Source organism: Choloepus didactylus, chromosome 12, assembly GCF_015220235.1.
Source record: "Choloepus didactylus isolate mChoDid1 chromosome 12, mChoDid1.pri, whole genome shotgun sequence".
Taxonomy (NCBI): domain Eukaryota; kingdom Metazoa; phylum Chordata; class Mammalia; order Pilosa; family Megalonychidae; genus Choloepus; species Choloepus didactylus.
Window position 1 is genome coordinate 101,323,482 of NC_051318.1, and position 22,131 is coordinate 101,345,612.

Consider the following 22,131-nt stretch of genomic DNA (forward strand, 5'->3'; position numbering starts at 1 on the left):
CATTCATGTTCTAGCTTTAAAAAAAAAAAAAACAAAAACAAAAAACACCACCGTACATCCTTTTTATTGTTAAGTCATAAAGAGGTATCAAAATTAAAAGAAAACCTATAGGATAAGACTTAACTACTAGGAGAATCAAAGGAAATGAAAATGGGACTAGGCGCAGGGCAATATGAATTAATGAACATGGGAAGGACAAGGATGGGGAGAACAGTGAGCATGTGCTGGAGATACCAGGAGAGAGGATCTGTGAAAATAATGATCTTAGAAAAGTGCCTAGGTAAGGAAATAATGGGACGAGACTTCTAAGCCCCACTATGCACTCGAGTCTTCCTTGCCTGCCCTTGATGCTGTCTGGTCTCTGTCATCCTCTTCTTGCTCTGCCTTTTTCATCATCTTTGATCAACTCCAGCTCCTTGGCTGCTCCGTTCCTTTTCAGTTTTTCCCAGGCTTTCCAATAAAGAATCTACTTTTTGTTTGATCTGGGTCAACTCCTCTTTCTTTAATGGTCTGAAGGTCATCTCATTTCAACTTTCCAAACTCAGAAGACGACCCCACTGTCCACTCTTGGAACTGAAACCATATTTGCCCCTTCATGAGGTGTTTCCTGATACACGCTGATGCTCCTCAGGCACTTCAGCCCAAGCAAGAGGAGGAGGAGGAGCAGCATGTGCTGGGTAGCTGCACATCCTGTCACCATAAACCCCACTGAAAGTCATGGTCCAAGTCAAAAGAAGAGCCGAGTAGAGGGGACAGAGAAGGGTGTGCTGGTGCTGACCCATACATCTCTGCTGCAGATCATTTCACACCTGCTTTTCCTCGGTTCACTTCTGGCTTTGCAGCCAGATTAATAACTAAAACCTGGCCAGCAATCATTCTGCCATCCTCTCCTGCTGCAGCAGCCTGGCATGTTTCTCATTAATATACTGAATGAAGGCAAAGCCCTCATGAACAGAGCAATAAACAACTTTGCCGTATTTCAAGAAGACTGCCTCCACTTCAGACTTCTTCACCACTAGAGTGTTGAGACTCCCAGTGAATACCCAGGAGTTCACAGAGCGGGGATCTGTCTTGCTGGTAACACTGCTGGCCGTGGTGTCTGATGTTAAGGATCGTCACACAGCCAAAAATATAGCTAAAGGCAAAAAAATCTACAGGATGGAGGAGGGAGAAGGAATTCGAACCTGAATCTCCTACTCCCAGGTTCCATGCAAAGAAGCCGACTGCTGCTTGAGGTCGGCAATGCAGCCACAACCCCTCAGTCTTCGTCTGTTCACAAAATGACGTGCAAGCTTTTACATGGACACGTTTTCATTTATCTTGGGCAGATACCTACAAATAGAACTGCTGATTGTATAGCAAGTGCATGTTTAACTAAAACTGCAAACTGTTTTCCAAAGTAGCTGTACTATCTTACATTCCCATTAGCAATGTATGAGAGTTCTACTTGTCCCATACTCTCACCTATACTTGACTGTTTCCAGTACTTTAAATTTAAGCCATTCAAGTGGGTATGTAGTAGTATCGCATTATGGTTTTAATTGGCATTTCCCAAAAGGCTAATGATGATGACTATCTTTTCATGTGCATATTTTCCATTTGTATATCTTCTTTGGTCAAGTACCTATTTCAAATATTTTGTCCATTTTTTATTGGATTGTCTTTTTATTATTGAGTTGTATGAGTTCTTTAGATTTTCTGATACAAGTCCTTTAAGTGATACATGTTTTTCTCACAGTCTGTAGCTTACTTATACATTTTTTAAAGTTTCTTTCAATGAGCAAAAATTTTTTTTAATGCAGTTCAACTTATCACAATCTTCCCCTTTTTGGTCTGTGCTTTTTCTGTTGTATTTTAGAAATCTTTTCTAACCAACAGTCACTAAGTATTCTCCTGTGTTTTCTTCTAGAAGTTTTAGTTTTAGTTTACATTTAGGTCCATGATCACATCAACAAATGTAAGGTAAAGATCAAGATCAAAGTTCATTATTTTGCATATGGGTAGCCAATGTTTCAGCACTACTTTTTGAAAGACTGTCCTCTCACCCACTGAACTATTTTGGCACCTTTGTTAAAAAATCAACTGGCCAAACTTGGCAGGTGAAATCACTGCCCTCCCTGTTACAGGGGATCTGACACCCAGGCGAGTGAATCTCCCTGGCAACATGGAATATGACTCCCGGGGAGGAATGTAGACCCGGCATCGTGGGACGGAGAACATCTTCTTGACCAAAAGGAGGATGTGAAAGGAAATAAAATAAGCTTCCGTGGCAGAGAGATTCCAAAAGGAGCCAAGAGGTCACTCTGGTGGGCACTCTTACGCATGAAATACGCAACCATTTTAGATTCTAATGAAGTGGAATAGCTAGCAGTAAATACCTGAAAATATCAAACTACAACCCAGAAGCCATGAATCCTGAAGACGATTATATAAAAATGTAGCTTATGAGGGGTGACAATGTGACTGGGAAAGTCATATGGACCACACTCCCCTTTGTCCAGTGTATGTATGGATGAGTAGAAAAATGGGGGCAAAAAAAAAAAGGCACCCAGTGTTCTTTTTTACTTTGTTTTTTTTTTTCAGTTTAATTTTTATTCTTATTATTTGTGTGTGTGTGGTAATGAAAATGTCCAAAAATTAATTTTGGTGATGAATGCACAACTATATAATGGTACTGTGAACAATTGAATGTACACTTCATATAACTGCATGGTATGTGAATATATCTCAATAAAAATGAATTAAAAAAAAAATCAACTGGCCATATGTGAGAGTCTATTTCTAGATTCTATTCTGTTCCCTGATCTATATGTTTAGCCTTATGCTAACAACACACTGTGTTGCTCATGGGAGCTTCACAGTAAAATTTTAAATCAGATGGTTTAAGTCCTCCAATTTCATTCTTTTCTAAAATTGTTTTAGCCATTCTAGGACCTTTGCATTTCCGTATAAATTTTAGAATCAGCTTGTCCATTTCCACAAAAAGCCTACTAGGATGAAAATCTTTTTAAGTAATGAGTATTTGTAAGGTATTTTAGGACCATGCTGCGCTGACTGTCATCAGTATAAGTCCCAGAGTACAGCGAAATCACGGTAGGCTCAACTCTACCCCTAGTTATGTAACTTTGGGCAATCTCTAAGCCTCTGTTTTCTCAACTACAAAATGAATGGGTTAGTCTATTCTTTATCTATCCAACCATTCACTCATCATTCATGCACCATGTACAATGTTTTAATTCTAAAATTCAATGACTCAGTGATAGTTTAATGATTATGATTCTGCAGAGGTACAGAAGTACTTCTTAATATTCTGAGAAACTGAAAGTCAAGTTAACAGAAAGTCTGATTTATTAAAACAATGGACTATAACCAGAGTAGTACTAAATCCATAGGGCTGTTACCTTATTCAGCAGAGCCACCTGGAAACCAGTGTACTCCTTCATATTAAGATCTAGCAGTCTGTGAGGAACATCCTCTGAGATTCCCTGGAGCAGCTGTTGAAAATCTTTCCTGTAAGCCATTGATAAACCATGTGATCGGCTACGGACTTTAATTCCAGTTTCCTGTACTACCTTTTTGCCTACAGATCCGATGACTCTATCAGATTCTATTTTGGCCTGAATTAAAAATAAACAAGAGTTGTCTTAATATAGTTTAAATTGATAAATCAGATACATTAGTCAGTCTGGGTCTTCAATATACTAAATATTTTTATGTCATATTTTTAAAAGTATATAAAAAATTAAAAACTCAAGTAGCATCATTTATGTCAAATAGTGAGTAAACTAAAAATTATTTAAAGATTAATGTCTTACAATTTTAAATCATTACAACTCTAAACTTTTGAAGCAGGGCAAACCTTCTATTTGTTATTTTATTTATTAATATTCTCTATGCTTAAACCATGAAAAGTAACTGCATCCAAAATGAAAATATATATTCTCACTTCAGAGGTGATAGAAATTTAGAAAACTAATCGCATTAATATTAACTTAATAGCACTTATTAGCACATGATTAAACATTCCAAGAGATGGCAAACAGTAATGCAGATTTTCACTGGAAAGTAAAAAGCAATGTATCGACTCCTCCCAATTTGTATTTTGATTAGCAGTTAAGTTAAAGATGTCAGAAGTACTGGAAAAAATAATGTATTTCACAGGACGTTAATGATTTGACGGTATACGCTGCTTGATTACCACAGTATCTGTTAATAAGATTTACTGCCAGAATGATAAAATTCACTGTTTTTATAAACATTTCAAAAGAAATTCCCTTTTGAAAGAAAAATCTGCAGGTTTTAAAACATAAAGCAAAAGAAACCAATTTATTTTTAGGCAAAACAACTTTTCAATATAAGTTTCTCAAAAGAAAACATAAACAATGTTCACATACAGGAGGAAATCCAGGGCCAGATTAATGAAGCTATTTTCATAAATTAGGAATTACTATAAAACTTTAAAATTAACATTTCAAAACATAGCATATCATGCACTTGAAAGAGAATAATGTTAACATATGAGATACATGACTTTAAAGTATAATATATTAGAATATAAGGAAATTCTATTAGAACCATCAAGAACTAGCATTTGGCTTGTTAACCATCTTAGCCAAAGCCATTCAAAACACTTAATGGCCCGCTCTATGTCTTGACATTACCTGCTGACTCAACTTTTTGAGGTATGAAATGACACTGTAACTAAGTCCATATTCCATACTGTCTGCTATTAGGTTAGGTGCACCCATCATTCTAACAGCTTTCTTCAAGGGCTACAGGAAAAAAAGAAATGTCATTCAACATTAAGGTTGATGCTAAAAATTTATGGCTGTATGTATAAAGAGTCAATTTTGAAACTTTCTCCAAAGAATTTCCCCTTCTTTTCCTCAGTAATTAAAGGAGTTATAATATAATCACATGTTAAAGGATCGGAGACTGTGATGATCCCGAGGGCAAGAAGGGACGAAGCCCTGGCCTCCCTGGCCAGGAGACACCGCAGAGGTGGACTGGCGGGGACCAAAAGGAGTCGAGGAGGAGCCACAGCTTCTGCCCGGCAGCGGGGTGGACTGTACCTTAGCTCCCTCATCTGTAAAACGGGGATAACAGCAGTACGCACCCCACAGGGTATGGTGGGATAAAATGATTTAACAGGCACAAAGCATCGGGCACAGACTAAGCACTCCATGGGTGTCAATCGTTACTGTTACTATCATTAGCTGAGACAAAAAACAAGCACGATCTGAAGGGAAAATGAGGAGGAAAAAACAGTCTAATATTTACTACAAATTGCAGTACAGTGAAATAATCTCCAAATGGAAGGGAGAACAATTGAAAGTGCCCAACACATGTGAATGGGGTAGAGCCACAAGCAGAAGGACAACCACTGATATATTAGAGTGGAGAAGCACTGGTGTCAAATTGGAATCAAACCCCAACTCTGATATTTAATATCCACGTAGCTTTGGCTAAGTCCTCAGGGCTGCTATGAAACTTAGATGAGTCAACATAGTCAACAGTTCATATTCAATATGTTTCTTCCTTTTTACCCTTTTATGTGGCAGGCATGATGTCCCAGACACTCATACAACATCTGTTTTTTAACTCTAAGGTATTACGATTTTCTGAGCTCAAGAAATTAATCTTCTAATCAAATTAGGGACCATTTAGAAAGATTAATTACAGCCAAATGCTTTAATTTTCCTGAATCAAAAGCAGAAGTAATGTTTAAAAGTGTTTTTAGTACAAGTCTTTTGGTTAGGAAATTACTTTTCCTAAATTAATGTATGTAAATAATACATAAAAGCTTATATTTTGGTCTTAGCTACTTAAAATGACAGTATTTTTTAAGCCATGAGGTTTTCTAAAACCATGTGGTTCTATGAAAATATTATACTTCATCTGCCTAAAAAGGTGTTTCTGGGGATTCCGAAATCATGCAACAAGAACTATTGAGTAAAGCATTGGGAAATACCAATTTAGTAGGCCAAGCCCTCGATCTTGGGGCTTGCCCTTATGAAGCCTGTTACTGCAAAGGAGAGGCTAAGCCTACCTATAATTGTGCCTAAGAGTCTCCCCCAGAGAACCTCTTCTTGCTCAGATGTGGCCCCTCTCTCTCTAAAGCCACTCAGCAGGTGAACTCACTGCCCTCCCCCATAAGTGGAGACATGACTCCCAGGGACGAGCCTGGACCCAGCATCATGGGATTGAGAAAGTTACCTTGACCAAAAGAGAGAAGAGAAATGGAACAAAACAGAGTTTCAGTGGCTGAGAGACTTCAAACGGCGTCGAGAAGTCATTCTGGAGGTTATTCTTATGCATTATATGGACATCCCTTTTTAGTTTTTAGTATACTGGAATAGCTAGAAGGAAATACCTGAAAGTGTTGCACTGCAACCCAGTAGCCTTGATTTTTGAAGACAACTGTATAATTATGTAGCTTACACAGTGTGACTGTGATTGTGAAAACCTTCTGGCTCACACAGCCTTTATCCAGTGTATGGACAGATGGGTAGAAAAAATGGGAACAAAAATTAAATGAATAATAGTGGGGTGGAATGTTTTGTGTGTTCTTTACTTGTATGCTTATTTTTAATTTTAATTTTGTTTGGAGTAATGAAAATTTGATTTTGGTGATAAACACACAACGATATGATGGTACTATGAACAACTAATTGTATACTGTGGGTGACAGCAGGGTATGTGGATACATCTCAATAAAACTGAATTGAAAAAAAAATCTATTGTGTACCCTTAAAGAGAAATAATTATAAAACTGCAATTTGAAAAGGCAGTACAACAGCTGAAGTTCAGAGCCAATTGTAAAGCCAGACTGCCTGGGAATGAATTCTATCTCCCTCACTCCCCAGGTCTATTAGCTGTGTAACCTTGGACAAATTACCTAATCTTTTAATGCCTTAGTTTCCTCGTATATGAAATACAAATACTGCTTCTACCTCCCAGGGTTACTGTGTGAATTAAGAGTTAACACATGTAAAGTGCTTAGAACCTGGCCTATAGTGAGCATTATATAAAAGTTTACTCTCATAATCATCCCCATCCTCATCACTCCATCAATCACTGAAATATAGCTTTACCTTTACATCTATATTGGTCGTATGTACACTCAATGTTCATGACATTTAATCTATAACAACAATAAATAAAAGTTTATAATAATACCTGGAATAAACTATGAGCATAATATAAACTTTTATAACAATTTCTATTTAACAATGATAATATTCTTACCCCAAGATAGTAGGGAGGCATCGTCTTCAAATAACTTTCAAATGACTGTCTCCACTTCAGTGTTGGTTTTGCTTTATGCACTTTAAACAAGTCATCTAGAATGTTTAATGTGAATAAACTCTCAATGTTCTCATACATAAAAATCAAGTGAAAGAAGTTTAAGTTTGTGCTTTGTTATTTATAAGAGAGTAATGTCAGATGTAAGGTTTTAACAATATTAATTTCTAACAAATTTAATAAAATTTATGACTCCAGGATTCTCTTTTAGTAACACCAATTTAAAGATGAAAAGGTACCCATTATGATCTAACATTATATGCAGATAAAAGTAGAATCAGAAAACACACAAGGAAAACCTATACCCGGTCTAAACCTAGAGAGACATGAAACAGATTTAAGGACAGAAACAAAGTATGTACAACATTTTCTATAAAATATACATACTTGTATTTTGACTGCCACTCTTAAATCTGAGGTGATACCAGGGAGAGAAAGAAGTCTTCTCCAACAGCAGTCCTTAAAAATTTACATCTACACAATACCTAGAAACTTAACTTTAGGATTTTATCATGTTATTTTGGAACAAATGCCTTCATCTAAAAACATATTTGACAAATTAAAATTAAAGTATGGATAAATTCTTGGAAAGAAATTACACTCAGATCTTGTCAACAGAATACACTTCTACAAAATGTTTTGCTTAACGAAACAAAGCGTGCACTGTCAGTTCTAAGAAACCTAACTTCCAGAAAAATCAGAATATTTATATTTTTAAAACATAACTTTATTAGTTTGCAGTAAGGTGTTTTGACACTGACTTTCAACTTACCACATCAATAGGTTATTGTAAAAATTCCTTTACACAGCCTTAACATTTTCAAATTGTAAACATATTTTCATTAATTTCCAAAAGACAAAGAAAAATTATATAGAGTTCCCAAAGTATGTTTCTAGAAAAATTTTTATATGTGGTAAGCCACAGAAAATGTTGCAAGAATTACTTACCTAAGAGGGGAAGAAGGACTGGATAATTGTAAGGCATCACAAATAAGTTGACACAGTTCAGTGCTGTGCTGGCTTTCAAGTAACCAAAAGGATGGCCAAGTTCACTATACTTTGCACTATTGCTCACATACACCTATTAAAAAGCAGTTGTTAAAAATTCGCATTTAATAACCTTTAAAGAATGTTATATAAACCACTGACTCACTTCAACTTTTTAAGAAACATCTCACACTTTCAAATCACTATAGTTGTTTAGCTTACCTGCCAACATGTTTGAGGAGATTTCCTTTCCAGGATAAATTGAGTCAGTGGTGAAGGTTCCAACTCATATTTGTCAAAAGGCAATTTGTCAATAACCATTGGTTCACAGTCTGTACAGGAGAACTTCACTACAGGATGAGACGTACGAGGTGGCTAGAGGGAAAATATTATTATTACTATCTACACAAAATACCAGAAATAAACACATTGTAAGAACTGCCCCAGTTCCTTGGCTTTGTTAATAAAAGAGTTTGATCTTTATTACTAAAAACACCATACTGCTGAAAGAAAATACTTGAAAAAGTTAATGCTTAAATTATATAATATTCACCGGAAAAACACAAACATTTCAAATTTACACAGAATTAAAATGTTTTTAGGTCTTAAAATTTATCAAAGAAATTAAATGCAAAATTTTGGAATTAAGAAATGTACAGAAACCATCATAAATCCTCATTTGATATAATTTAATTACCTTTATATTAATTACAACCATACACTGTGATCTATAAAAAGTTTCTGAATATACATATTAGGACATATATATGTATATTTATAAATTAATGTATTATGTACATAATAAAACAAATGCAAAAGGAAGATTAAAATAGGGGGAAAATAAACACAAACAGAATTTCTAATGTTTTATTCCATACTCCAAATAGATTGTTTTGGTTACCCCTGTGGTGTGTACAACCTATTTTGGAGACCCTGTTTTAGAGTTATAAAAACACACTCCTTAAAAAAAAAAAAAAAAAAAGCCATGTTACTTTCCTATTTACCCCTTAGTAGTCCCCTTCCTAAAAATCATAGCAGTTGTGAAGAAAATATGAGCTATGAGAAAATAATTTAATATCTCATAGCTATAAAAGACTCTACTGGCCTCAGTTACTACGGATAGCCTGGTGGCTCCCAAATCCACTGTGTTGGGGCTGGATGTCACTCCTACCTGTCCTGCATCCAGTCACCTACCGGACATTCCCTGAATCTTTGACAGGTCTCTGTTTCTCCCCGAGATCACAAAACCTGTCCTAAAAGCCTGAATATTATCTAGTTATCCCTCATCCTCCACTTAACCTTCACAAAGACCTAGATAAAACGTAAGGCACTTAACAGAACACATAAAATGTGGCAGGCACTCTCATACTAGATGCCTCCTTCTGTCCATACTGAATTCTCACGTCTCCAGAAATTCATCTTCTATTTCTTAGCAATTTAACTCCAGGCTTCATCACTTCTCACTAGATTAGACTAGTAATACTGCTCTTTAATTAGTCTCCCTAACTACTTAGGCCCTTCCAATCAATCCCATGGCCATGTCACTCCCAGAATATTTGCTCTGAAATATAAAAATGTAATTTCTCTAGCTAAAATTATTCTGTAAAAGTAGCTCCCAAACACCTAAAAGCAGGATGCAGACCATTTAAAACATCTTCAACCAGTCTCTGATCCCCATTTAAAAAAAAAAAAGCTCAAACTCCTTTAACATTGTATTTTCAAATTATCAGCAATTTGGTTTATTTTACAGTTCTCTTAATGCCCTATATTATGCTATGCTATACCCAAATTCAGCTACTTGACATTCCTCAAATACATCTTGTTATTTTTTATCTCCATACTTTTTTCTCATACTGTTTCCTGTTCCAACTGAAATCCTACAGATCATTTAAACCCTCTATGGCTTGTAATTATTTGCCATAGACCACTAGAGCAATTATTAATACATAATGATTATGATATTGGTTTTGGATTTCTTTTCATTAGGACTTCACAAGTACCATACATGCTACTGTGGGTACAAAATACACACAAAAGAATGAATACCCAACAAGACAATATTTCATACAAATATGGTATCTGTCCCAATTGAAAGGGCTCCAGAAGAGAAAGTAAAATGACTAAAGGAATTGACCAGTTTTCTATGAAAAAAATGAAAATATAAAAAATAATGATGGTTTTAATTAGAAAAAAGGAATAAAGAAGATACCTCACTGGAATTTATAAAATCCCAATAGGTATTCAATTATGAACATTTTCATGTACTGCTTCCTTAATCTGTAATGAATAAAGAAAAGATCACTTTACAGATGTACAGACTCAAAGTAAAAATTATCTTGAAGAGCCAATACTGGTTTAAAGTAGAAATTCAGAACGGGTTCAGTTCAAGCTGTAACTGATAGCTCCATGAACTCTTGTTAAAGACTGTTTAATGATCTTTAAATACAATTCTTACCTTCTAAGGGTACTATCAAAGGGAACCACTGCCATGCTCTCCCACAAAGTATCCCCTGATGTACTCAAATATTGGGAAAAATACTAAAAAGAAATAGGTAAACTGGGAAAAAAAAAAAGGCACTACCAAGACTGAGTAGATATAATTTGCATAAATTTACCCCATCATAAGAACCATATAGTGAATACTGATAATTCACCATGATCGTCAACAGATCTCACTGTTCCTAAAATTAACTCATGTAAACAAGACCAGAAAATCTTTTCTAGCTTAAACCTCCAGACTGAAACATTAAATAACAGTAAAACCATACAAGCCAACATGAATTTTTAAAACTAAGTTCTAAAAGATTGCAGGCAAACTACCAGAATTACTTTTTTCTAAACCTTCATCTAAATTCTAAATTGTGTCCCAGAGACAAATCTTCATGCTTCCTTATGTTTAGTCCAAAGAGAAATTCTCGCTGCACTTCTGATTCTATACCCAAGCACCAGTAATAAAAACGTCAGCATAGCATATAAGATTCTAAAGGGAACGGATGCCTCTTTTCTATTACTTCATAACAAACAATACAGCAAATAACAACTTATCATAGCACTTTGAGTATCTAATTCTCCTAAATGAGCCACACCTTTAACTGACAATAGCACTTCAAACTAATAAGAAAAGCAGCTAAATGGTTACAATTACACAGCCACAGTCTCTCTGGTACTTACTAGTGTTGGAGAATTCTGATCTGGCCAAAAAGATTCTGGAACAGGCCAGTGACCTATAGGAACCCCCGTTTTAGGATTTGGTCTGACATATATGAGCTTGTGACAACTATGCCAAGGCTGAGATCCAAAAGACCTTGATACATCTGGCTGCCCATCTACAGCAAAGAAATTAAGACAAAGCATATTATGAGTAGGGGGGGAAAAGCAAAGTTAAATTATAAACATTATTACTTAACTTAAAAAGAATGCCCTAACATTTGTTCATGTCTGGATTTTCCTATTTTTCTTAAATGGCAGAATACTATCATTTCTGCTTTCCATTGAGACCAGATTAAAATTCACTAGACAATAAAGCCTACAAATTCCAACTATCAGCTCACAAGGAGGTCTCAGAGCAGTCTTTGCCGGACCAATAAGAACATGTAAAATGCACATTACAGTAAGCATTTTTAATGAATGATAGGAAAAGTACCCAAATTGCCTTCTTTGTCCTCATATCCCCAGTGCCAAAAATAGTGCCAGGCACACAGTAAATGCTAGGTAAGTCTTGCTACAAGAAAATTTCTTAAAAATCTAATGCCTAATAATTCCTTAAAAAACTTCAAATGCCAATTCAGATTCAAAGCACCTACCTTTCATACAAAAAAAATTCTAGCAAAGTAGCAATTCTTCTATAATTCAGTAAACATTTACTTAATGCCTAACTCTAAGCCAAGCACTAAAAAAAATTTTAAATACATTCCATGTCAAATAATTCAGTTAGAAAACAAGTCTGTGGTGCTTTTTTTTTTTTTTTAAACTGGCCACAAGACAACTCATCTGGTCTTACCATCTTTTGCTCCTTCCCTATAATCCCCTCTGAGAGTACTCATTATTGCATCTCCATAACCCTTCTCTTCTCCCAACTATCCACTCTAATGGCTGCCTTCTGCAAAGTGTGACTTACGACTTTCTAAATCTTGAAATAAGTTATGTACAGTGCAGAGGGTCCAGGTTCTAGTGTAATCCCTTACACCTTCTAATAGTTTGTGATCAGGAAGCAACAAATAAAGCCAAAGAGGACTAAACTGGAGTTAAAGAGAATCAAGCCTATTTGCAAAGGCTGGACCCTAATTTTTAGGCCCACACAAAGGAACCGTTCGGCTATGATCAGCTTAATCCTTACAAAAAATGTAGCTAAGGAATTAAATAAAGTAAATACCTAAAAGTGAACACTGTGAATTAAGGGACATGGGGAAAACATGTGGAGAGAGGTGATGGTACAATACTAAAAAGGAAATATGAGGTTGCTCATTTGTAAATACTTAAATAGATTTTTGGCTTTTATTAAAATTTCACACTGTGAACAATCATTCATATAAAAAGATGATGCTACTGTTCTACTATTAGTTTACCTTCCACTTTCCTACTTAATCTTCCCTCTTGACCCATAGCAGTTTTATCATTTTAACATAAGGCCAATTACAGTAATTTTTCAGTTCTAGTTGAATAAACTAAGTTTAGAACATCTAATAAGAAAATGCAACAATACCTTCTACAGGAGAAGGATCTGGTCCTGCTTTTTCAAAGTTTATCACCACCCCACTCTGCACCTTTTGCACCAAGGACTCCAGACACTGATTCAGCATTCTTGGAGAACATACAGAGTATGAGCGGCCTGAGTTAAGAAAAGAAAATAAACTAGTTAGTTGCAAGACTTTCTATCTTTAGCAAGGAAGAACCATAGTGGGGTTTCTAACAGTACTAATTAATGGTAAAAGTTAACTTATTTTATTATCTTACAAAAGAATGATAAAAACAGTTATTTCCAACCACCAATCAACAATCCTATTGTCAGAGTATGTAATGTTAATTTTTTTCTTCTAATTACGTATTTATGGAATATAGAAATCTTAGTCTGAACAGTGAAAAAAACCACAGATTCTATATATAACACTACCTACAAATGCTATCTAACACAATTTGTCTTTAATATACGTACACATACACACACACCACTGCTAGTAACTGCCCCTGCCCCTCCCAATCTTATTCCTAACGTAACAAAAGAATTATCACTGAGAATAATGTTAAGCACACAGCAGATACACAATTATTTAACTGGTCTGCTGGTAGTTACTACGTATTTTAAATTTTGTAATATATAGATGGTATCAAGCTTTGCTCAATTTCAGTTGCCTTATATACATACTTGGTAATTCCCCTTTTGTATATTCTAACGTGAATATTTTTAGTTCAGAACACTAAAATGTTAGTGATAAAAAAAAAATACTAGTGAAAATCTCTCTTCAATAGGGATTTTCAACAAAAATATCTAGACCTGTGCTGCCCAATACTGTAGCCACTTGTCACATAGGGCTCTCTAAGAACTTGAAATGTTCTAGTACGAATGCACAGCAAGTGTAAAATTTACAAAGTTCATAGACTTAGTATGAAAAAATGCAACACGCCTCAATAATTGTTATTATCATTTCATGTTGAAGTAAGATTTAGGATAAATTAGGTTAAATAAAACATAGTCTTAAAATTAATTTCATGTATATCCTTTTATTTTTAATGTGGCTGCTGGGAAATATTAAATTATATCTGCAGCTCACATTATATTTCTATTATACAGTGCTGATCTAGACCAACATTGAAAATCTTGACAACTAAAATTCTTCAGTCAACATCTTGAAATGGCGTTTGTAATAAATGAATATAGGGAAAGTCCTACTGTTTTACAAATTCAACCAATTATTTCAGAACAGAGACTACATCATTATATTTGACTTATCAAATTACTCGTACAATTTAACACTTAACGTGATCTGATAAAGGCTACCTAGAAAAGAAAACATCAGGCGATAATGAATGATTCAAATTGTCAGCTTTACTTAAAAAAACATGCACCATTTAACGCACAACGCATCATAAAAATAGCTACTAATCACTGAAGTATCTATTCTGTGCCAGGCAGCATTCTTCTAATCACTTCATCATATTAATTTACTTAATCCTCACAATCGTATGGGTTATTTCTCCCATTTTACAAATGAGAAAACAAAGGCACACAGAGGTTAACTAATTTATCCAAGTTTTACAGTGGTATAGCCAAGATCCAAACCCTTAAAGGGTATAAGAAATTTTATTCTGGGTATACTTTTTCCCTGGAAATCATGGTGTTAATCTGAAATCACTACTAAAAGCGTGTCTATACAGAGCCACACTTATCTGGAAGAACTGCTAAATCAAAATTTTTTCTAAGACAATTTAAACATATACATAAAAAGGCTGACCACCATAACACACAAAGTATTTAGGAGATTATATAAAACTTGAATATCTTATTTCATGACGTTTAAGATATTAAAAGTTGAACATCTTATTTCAAGATGCTGTTAAAAAAATAAGCATTTTTAAGTGTATAAGTGGGGTAATTCTCTCTACTCCCCTAGGGTGTATCATCAGTTAATTGCTTAGGAAAATATAAGCAAATCAGTTATGATATTAGTATGAAATAAAAATACTAACAAAGATATCCTATGAAAATTAAAGAAAAAGCAAATAAACTTGAATCACTTGGCAGAAACATTAATTCTTCTGAAAGTGAAAGAGAAATTTTTTGTCATCTTTACAAAGTGAGCCTGTATGCTATGTAATGTTTCTCTTTTGCTTACTTAGTCTTTATGCCAAAGCTCACCCCTTGGAATGTATGGCACTCTTGTAAGGAACCATAAAGTTTACAGGATCACTAATTATATCTGTAAGAAAAGTATATTAACACACACCTTCAAGTCAAGAAGCTGGTTCACTTTTGGTTAAGTAGAGCCCACAAAAAATCAAACTAAATATAGTGAGTCTGAAGGTAGTAAAGTAAAAAACCAACTTCCCCACAAAAGTCTACTTCTAGATTTGCATTTTAGTAAAACGGAAAAGAGGCAGAAAGAACATTGCTAAGTTGGGCACTAGTCCTATTTATAGAGGTTAAGAAAGTTAAAGATACTTAATCTAGAAAAATCTTTACGTAATTTTTATCAAATATTTTTTATCTTCATATTTCTACCAACATGTCTATTAGGCACCTTTTGATTTTCTGATATCCTTGTGCCCCCTAAATCTGTTCTCCCCAGCGTACCCATATCAGTTCAGGGCACTGCCATTCATCTTCCACGGTTCCGCCAAACAAGTCATCTGAGAATCATGCTCGATGCCTTCTTCCCTCATTCCCTCCTATCCCTGGTTCTCCTCTGAAACATATCTTGCATGAGACCTCTTCTCACCACCTCCACACCGAGCATTCTAGACCAAAGAACTGTCACCTCTTGCTTCCATTCTTGCCACCTGACAGTAGAGAGTCTCACCTAGCAGCCAATATGATCTTTCAGAAATAGGAATTAGATGTCACTCCCTCTAAAAAGCCCTCCAATGGCTTTCCATCACACATGGAAAAGAAAAAAATTTCATTATGGTCTAAAGGCCCCTGCTTACCTACTATTAACTATGTTAGCTCCAGCCATGCCTGCTTTCTCAGTGCTTCCAACTATACATAGCTTGCTCCTTCCCTATTTCCTCTGCTGAGAAACCCACCCCCCTTCCACCCCCCTTCGCCCCCAGATCTTCACATGGTTGATTCCATTATTCTGGTCCCTGGTCAGATGTCACCTCCTCAGAAGATGACTCCTAAATACTCATTTCTCCTTCTCAAGTTACTCTCTATCCCCTTACTTTAATTGCTTTTCTTCATAGTAATTAGCACTATCTTAAATATTTATTTCATATGATTACTGTCACCCATCCAAAAATGTAAGCTCTCTATTGTTCTCACTGTATTCCCATACCTATTACAGTATTTGGGGACTCACAGAGTAGACATTCATTAATTATCTGATAATACAAGAAAAATGCTTACCATGAATACAACTATGCAATTAAGAAATACATTAAAATACATTAATGAATATTAATTGACTGTTTTAGCAATATAGGTGAATTTCTAACTTTTCCTTAGTCGACATGAATTATTTTATATTGGGAAAAATAAATGCACATACAAACTAGTCTTATTGAAGTTAAAAAAAAATGCATAAGGAATTGTTACCAGTCATTACATATTTGAATAGTACAATACAAGTAGATATTAGCTTTTTTGTTCTACTTGTCTGGTATTTAATAACCAAAACTTGCTTTAATGAACATTCTTTCTTTTACAATAATAAAATAAAGAAAATTTATTATTCAGATATATGAAAAAGTCCTTGACATTTGAGCAGCTTTCTATTCTTGCTAGCAAGAGCATAAAGAGGCAAATAAACTAGTACATCAGGAGTGACTCAGGATGTATATTTGAGGAAACTTCCTAATTTTTTGCCTAACGAAGGTTTCTGGGTCACTGAAAGATATTACCAAGGGTGACTTCGGAATCCTCTCCTCTGGAGATGTTTCTTTCAAAGAATAAACAAAATAACTTTAGTACATCACTGCCAAAGGCAGGGCTATTAAGTACTACATGTCGTCTCAGGGTCCTTTTCTCAGACCCTCTCTGATTCTACCACTGACTTCATTTCACACTGAATATACCTGATCCTAGAAGATGAAAGTTACAGTACATGTAGCCCATAATTTTGTTGTAATTGTAAGTTCAAACCAAGTAATTCATAGAAAAGAATTTCCAATTACAGCTTCAAGACCCTTCACAATCTGAAAACCCTAGAGTAAAAAAAAAAAAAAAAAAAAAAAATTCAGGACTTTTAACAAATGGGTCAGTTCAAGATTGAAAGCTGAAATTTCCTGATTATAAATGTGCATTCAACGCCCAAAGAATTTAAGTAAAAAGGCACCAAAATATTAATTAGAACTTGCATTTTCCCTTAACTGATGTAGATGGCTCTGCCATAGGCTTCTTTCACAGGTCAAGCAGTGATATTCCAGGCCTGGACATTTCAGTATCAAATTCCTTGGCTGAGAACGAAAATGCTCCACAAAAGTAAGAACACATCTGTCTCATGCACTGCCAAAGCCCTCAAAGAGTGCACTCAATACCTCTCTATAAATTAATATTTGTTAAAGAAATGATCAAAATTATCCCATTTGTTAACCAATTCCACATTATAGAAGTTCTGAGTCTATTACATACTATATTTCAAGATTTTTATTAATGTTCACTTAACATAGTAGGTACCTGCTCTGATTTATTTATAAGTGAAACTTAAGTTGCAAAAGGCCTCGCCACCTGCCTCTAATAACCTATCTACCTCCACAGCCCTGGGAAACCTTCCACTGAAGTCCAGGCACACACTACCAAATTCTCACAGTATTTTTCACAGAAAACAACTCTACACTATTTCTAAATCATTGGTAATCTGTAGACAGGAAGACTAGTTGAACAACTTAAAATAGCAGCATTTTCATTTAGATAGGGAAAAATTACCATTCATTATCAGATCCAGTAGTAACCACATTCTACTGAAATTAAAATCAAAGACCTTCATCAATAATGTAGTTTTACCACTTTGTATGTCTGTTTATTAATTCCTAATATCTACTTGTAAACATTCAGATAAACTCTGTTCATGTCACTGAATCACTGCCAGCAAACGTCTAGAGCTTTACCTCCTGTCACTTCACACATGGGTGTGATGGCAGAGTCGTCTAAAGGTACCCCGGTCAGCTGCTCTGACTCGACCGACATGGTGCCAGGCAGCCGCAGCACTAGCGCAAACAGTCTCTGATCCCAGCGAAATGGCTCCTTGGTCAATTCACTTCCAGGCAAAGGAGAATTAAGAGGTAAATGGAGCTGAAATTAGAAAAAAAAAAAAGACTGATAAGATTCCCACACTTCTTTCCCCAAAAAGCTACTTTAATTACACATAGTAAAACTGTACTCATTCATCACCACAATCAATTGTAGAAAATTTTCATTACTCCAAAAACAAACAAAAAAACTGCACTACATGTCTATCACTCAAAAACCAAGCTCAGAAATAAAAGCTTATAGAGACACAGCCAAAACAGCATATGAAATATTATTACTTTTATTTTCTTAAGCTTTACTCTGAAGACCTCAATTGAAAAATCTAAATCATTGTAATGCTTTACAGATTTTTATTCAACTATTCCCCAGCTGTCGACCTGCTTCCAAATAAATCATTTCATTTAGTCATCAAAACAATGTCATCTTAGGTGTCTTATCATTCCTATTGTCCAGATTTAAAAGAAAAAAAAAAAAGAGGATGTAGTTTCTAGAGAGAATCAGTGATTTGTCTCCTGAGTCCACATCAGTTCAGCCTGAAACATCTCTAGAGTCCTTAAAAATTTTTCATCTTATACCAGATATACATTCCCAAAGTACTTAGATAAAAGTAAATTTTGTCAATCTAATTACATATTAAATGTATTAAAGGTAGTGATTCTCGTTGCATCTGTGTAAATACAGAGGATTTGTCTGCATGTGTTTTTTTTTTTTTTTTTGCAGTTTTGTTGATATATACTCACACACAGCACAAACCATCCGAAGCCTACAATTACTGGCTCACAGTATCATCACAGTATCATACAACGCCTTGATCAATTTTAGTGCATTTTCATTACTCCAGAAAAGAAATAAACATAAAAAAGAAAACCCTAATCCTCCCTTCCCTTTATCCCTCTCCTATTATTGGCCCATCATATTGGCATAGTACATTCGTTACTGTTGATGAAGGAATATTAAAATTTATTGTTAACTCTAGTCTATGATTTGCAATAGGTACATTTTTTCCCATAAACTCCTCTATTATTAACTCCTTCTAATAGCGTCATACATTTGTTCTAGTTCATGAAAGAACTTTTTAGTATTTGTTTAGTTAATCACAGCCATAGTTTACCACAAGATTCACTGTATTATACATTGCCATATTTTAACCTCCAACTTTCCTTCTGGTGACACACATGACTCTAAACTTCTCCTTTCCACCACATGCAAGTGTGTGTATTTTAATAATGTTTCTCCCCATCATCAGACCTGCTAAGTCAGAAGCTCTAAAGTTATTCTAATGAGCACCTCTTGTTAAAAACCAGGGTACCAAAGAATCCACTCAACAATCTTAGCAGCCATACAGTGTGTCCCATGATATGATACAATTAATACCACCACAAGGGAGCAGTCAGTCAAGTACAGAATGTAAGACTTCTACAGGACAAATGTCTTGATTTCTCCAAATAATCAATGGCATGAAAAAGCAAGGGATAAGGCCGGGGGTTGGGGATGGGGGTGGTGGAACTGTTACAGAACAAAAGAGTTGAAGCAACCCAAAGCATAGATTTGGAAGACAACCTGGAGAAATTTAAGTGTACTATGGGAATTATCAATAAAATTTTAAGTGTGATAATGGCATCATGCTTAGGAAAACAAAATCCACATGTAGCATGAAGACAGACACAAAGGGACAGATATTGCATGATTCCAACTTCCATAATATAGCCACAATAAGCAAATACATGGAAAGAAAGTAGAATACAGGTTACCAGGGGTGGGACACAGATGAGGGCAATGGGAAGTTAATGTGTCGGGTCCTGTGTGGGGTGATGGGCAAGTCTGGGTACTGGAAGGTGGTGAGAGGAGCGGCGCATTGTGAATGTGACTGGTCCCAAGGAATGCCATGCTTGGGAGTGGGTGAGATGGCAACTTAATATTATTTATGTTTCCACAAGGGAAAAAAAGAGCAATTAAACAGACAACAAATGCAATACATGATCCTGGACTGGGTCTAATAATATAGGGAAAAGGGCCCAAAGGGACATTATTGGAACATATGAAAAAGTTGGAATATAGAGCTTTATATCAATATTAAATTTCTTGAACTTGATAACTGTATGTAAGGTGAATATCCTTGTTCTTAGGAAATGTACATGGAAGTATTGATTGAGGATCATGATGTATATAACCCAGTCTCAAATGTTTAGAAAATGGATACAGAGATGGATGCACGGATGGATGGATAGAATGATACAGCAAATGTGGCAAAATACTGGTGAATCTGAGTATCTGTGTGGGTGCATATTGGAATTTTCTGTATGGGTTTTGTATTATTTTTGAAACTGTCCTGTAAGTTTGAAACTATTTCAAAATAAAAAATTAAAGTAAAATAATGTCCAGGATCAGAATACTCAGGGAACTTATTCATACAAATACTATAATTTGCTTCTTTTTAAACGTAGAACACACTTTAAAACAATCACTTCCAAAGTAATTTCCCAAGTTTATACTAATTTTTTCATAAAGCACAATATAATTGAATTGCTTACAGCCTTTCTAGTTCTTACCTTGGTGAGTTCTGGATTTAATAAATTAAAGATTAAAACCAGTCTACGCTGATTTAAAACTCAATTTCTTCATTGACTTACATCAAACTAGGATTTAAAAAAATCAGATTCTATTCTAAGGAGAAAGTTCCTAGTGGTATATCGGCACCTCTCTCCAAGATTCGTGGCAAAAGAATACACTTGCAAGACTCCTTTTTGTCAAGACCTGTCAAGATTTTATGACCATGGACAGAAGTCCTTCTACTCAAGGCAGAAGCCAGAGGCAATAGGAAAGGAATGTTGAAGAAATCTGGGCCAGGATGTTCCCTGAAGGTTCCCCAACCTCAAAGGCTGTGTGACACTTGCAAAACAGCCCCGAAATTCCACGCCCTTGCTATTACCACATTCTGCCATCCGCTAAGTAAGAAAATACTGTTTACACCATCTCTTTTCACCCCAGAATCAACCACCTTTGTACATGAGAAGCAGAATCACCACAGGGTTAGTCATTTTCTCTGAAAGATGGTAGGCAAACAGGGACAGAAACGTCACAGCACCAGTGCTACTGGCTGAAGAGGATTCCAAATGTAAATGCAGGTACCCTGGGGAGCAACCCAGTGGATAACAGACTCCAGAGGGACCTCTTATCTAAGGGCGCGTGATGGGAGAATGACAGACCTTAAATACATATACAATAAAGCATGTAGTGATAAGCATTGCAACACAGACAACATACAAAGAAATAACTGGCCTTTGGATGTACAGTGGTAAATCCAGAATGTACTTCAAGAAAAAAAAGCGAAAAGGGGTGACAAGCATTTTACACATAGTGATATCAATTTTATAAACTTTTTTCAGCATTTTCTATTTCTTCTTATCCTCCCTCCCCATATTACCACCATCCTCACATCACCACAGAGGTAGAAAGAACTATAGCCCAACTGTATTAGTAAACCAGGAAGGAGTAATGGTAGGCAAACAAGGACACGAAGGAGATAAAAGCCTGAAGAACAAATATTCTTGAGAGGGTTGGATTCCTCTAAATCTAAAGTTTAGAGTTGAAACTCGAGCATGGTCTTAAAAATCACAAAGGGGGAAGGGGGTGTTTTCTGAGTATATGGACTTTTGAGGACCAAGGAAAATTACATACGAAACAAAAGAAAAATATAAAACCACTACACTGTGCAGGATACTGTTCCCCCAAATTCATGTCCACGCAGACCTCGGAATGTGCCCTTCTTGGGAAATAGGGTAGAACAAGGCCATACGTGATTTAGGGCAGGCCCTAAATCCAATGCGTGGTATCTAAGAAAAAGGAGTGGGAGATTCAGACCAGAGACAAGAGCGAGGAAGCTGTGAGGATGGAGGCAAAGACTGTGGAGTTGTCCAGCTACAAGCCAAGGAACG

General features: G+C 35.6%; 1 protein-coding gene and 1 pseudogene across 2 annotated transcripts in view; both read right to left on the reverse strand.

Moving 5' to 3' along the window:
- The window catches only part of INTS6 (integrator complex subunit 6), a 97,983-nt gene that overhangs the window by 11,103 nt on the left and 64,749 nt on the right, over positions 1-22,131 (reverse strand). For both annotated transcript variants that reach the window (XM_037799678.1, XM_037799679.1), the window contains 8 exons: positions 18,055-18,238; positions 12,995-13,120; positions 11,464-11,618; positions 8,515-8,667; positions 8,254-8,386; positions 7,249-7,343; positions 4,662-4,772; positions 3,402-3,617 (listed from right to left, as the gene is read on the reverse strand). In XM_037799678.1, the coding sequence (XP_037655606.1) occupies positions 3,402-3,617; positions 4,662-4,772; positions 7,249-7,343; positions 8,254-8,386; positions 8,515-8,667; positions 11,464-11,618; positions 12,995-13,120; positions 18,055-18,238 (1,173 nt within the window). The remainder of the gene's footprint in view (positions 1-3,401; positions 3,618-4,661; positions 4,773-7,248; positions 7,344-8,253; positions 8,387-8,514; positions 8,668-11,463; positions 11,619-12,994; positions 13,121-18,054; positions 18,239-22,131) is intronic.
- On the reverse strand, positions 54-1,106 carry LOC119506672 (annotated as a pseudogene).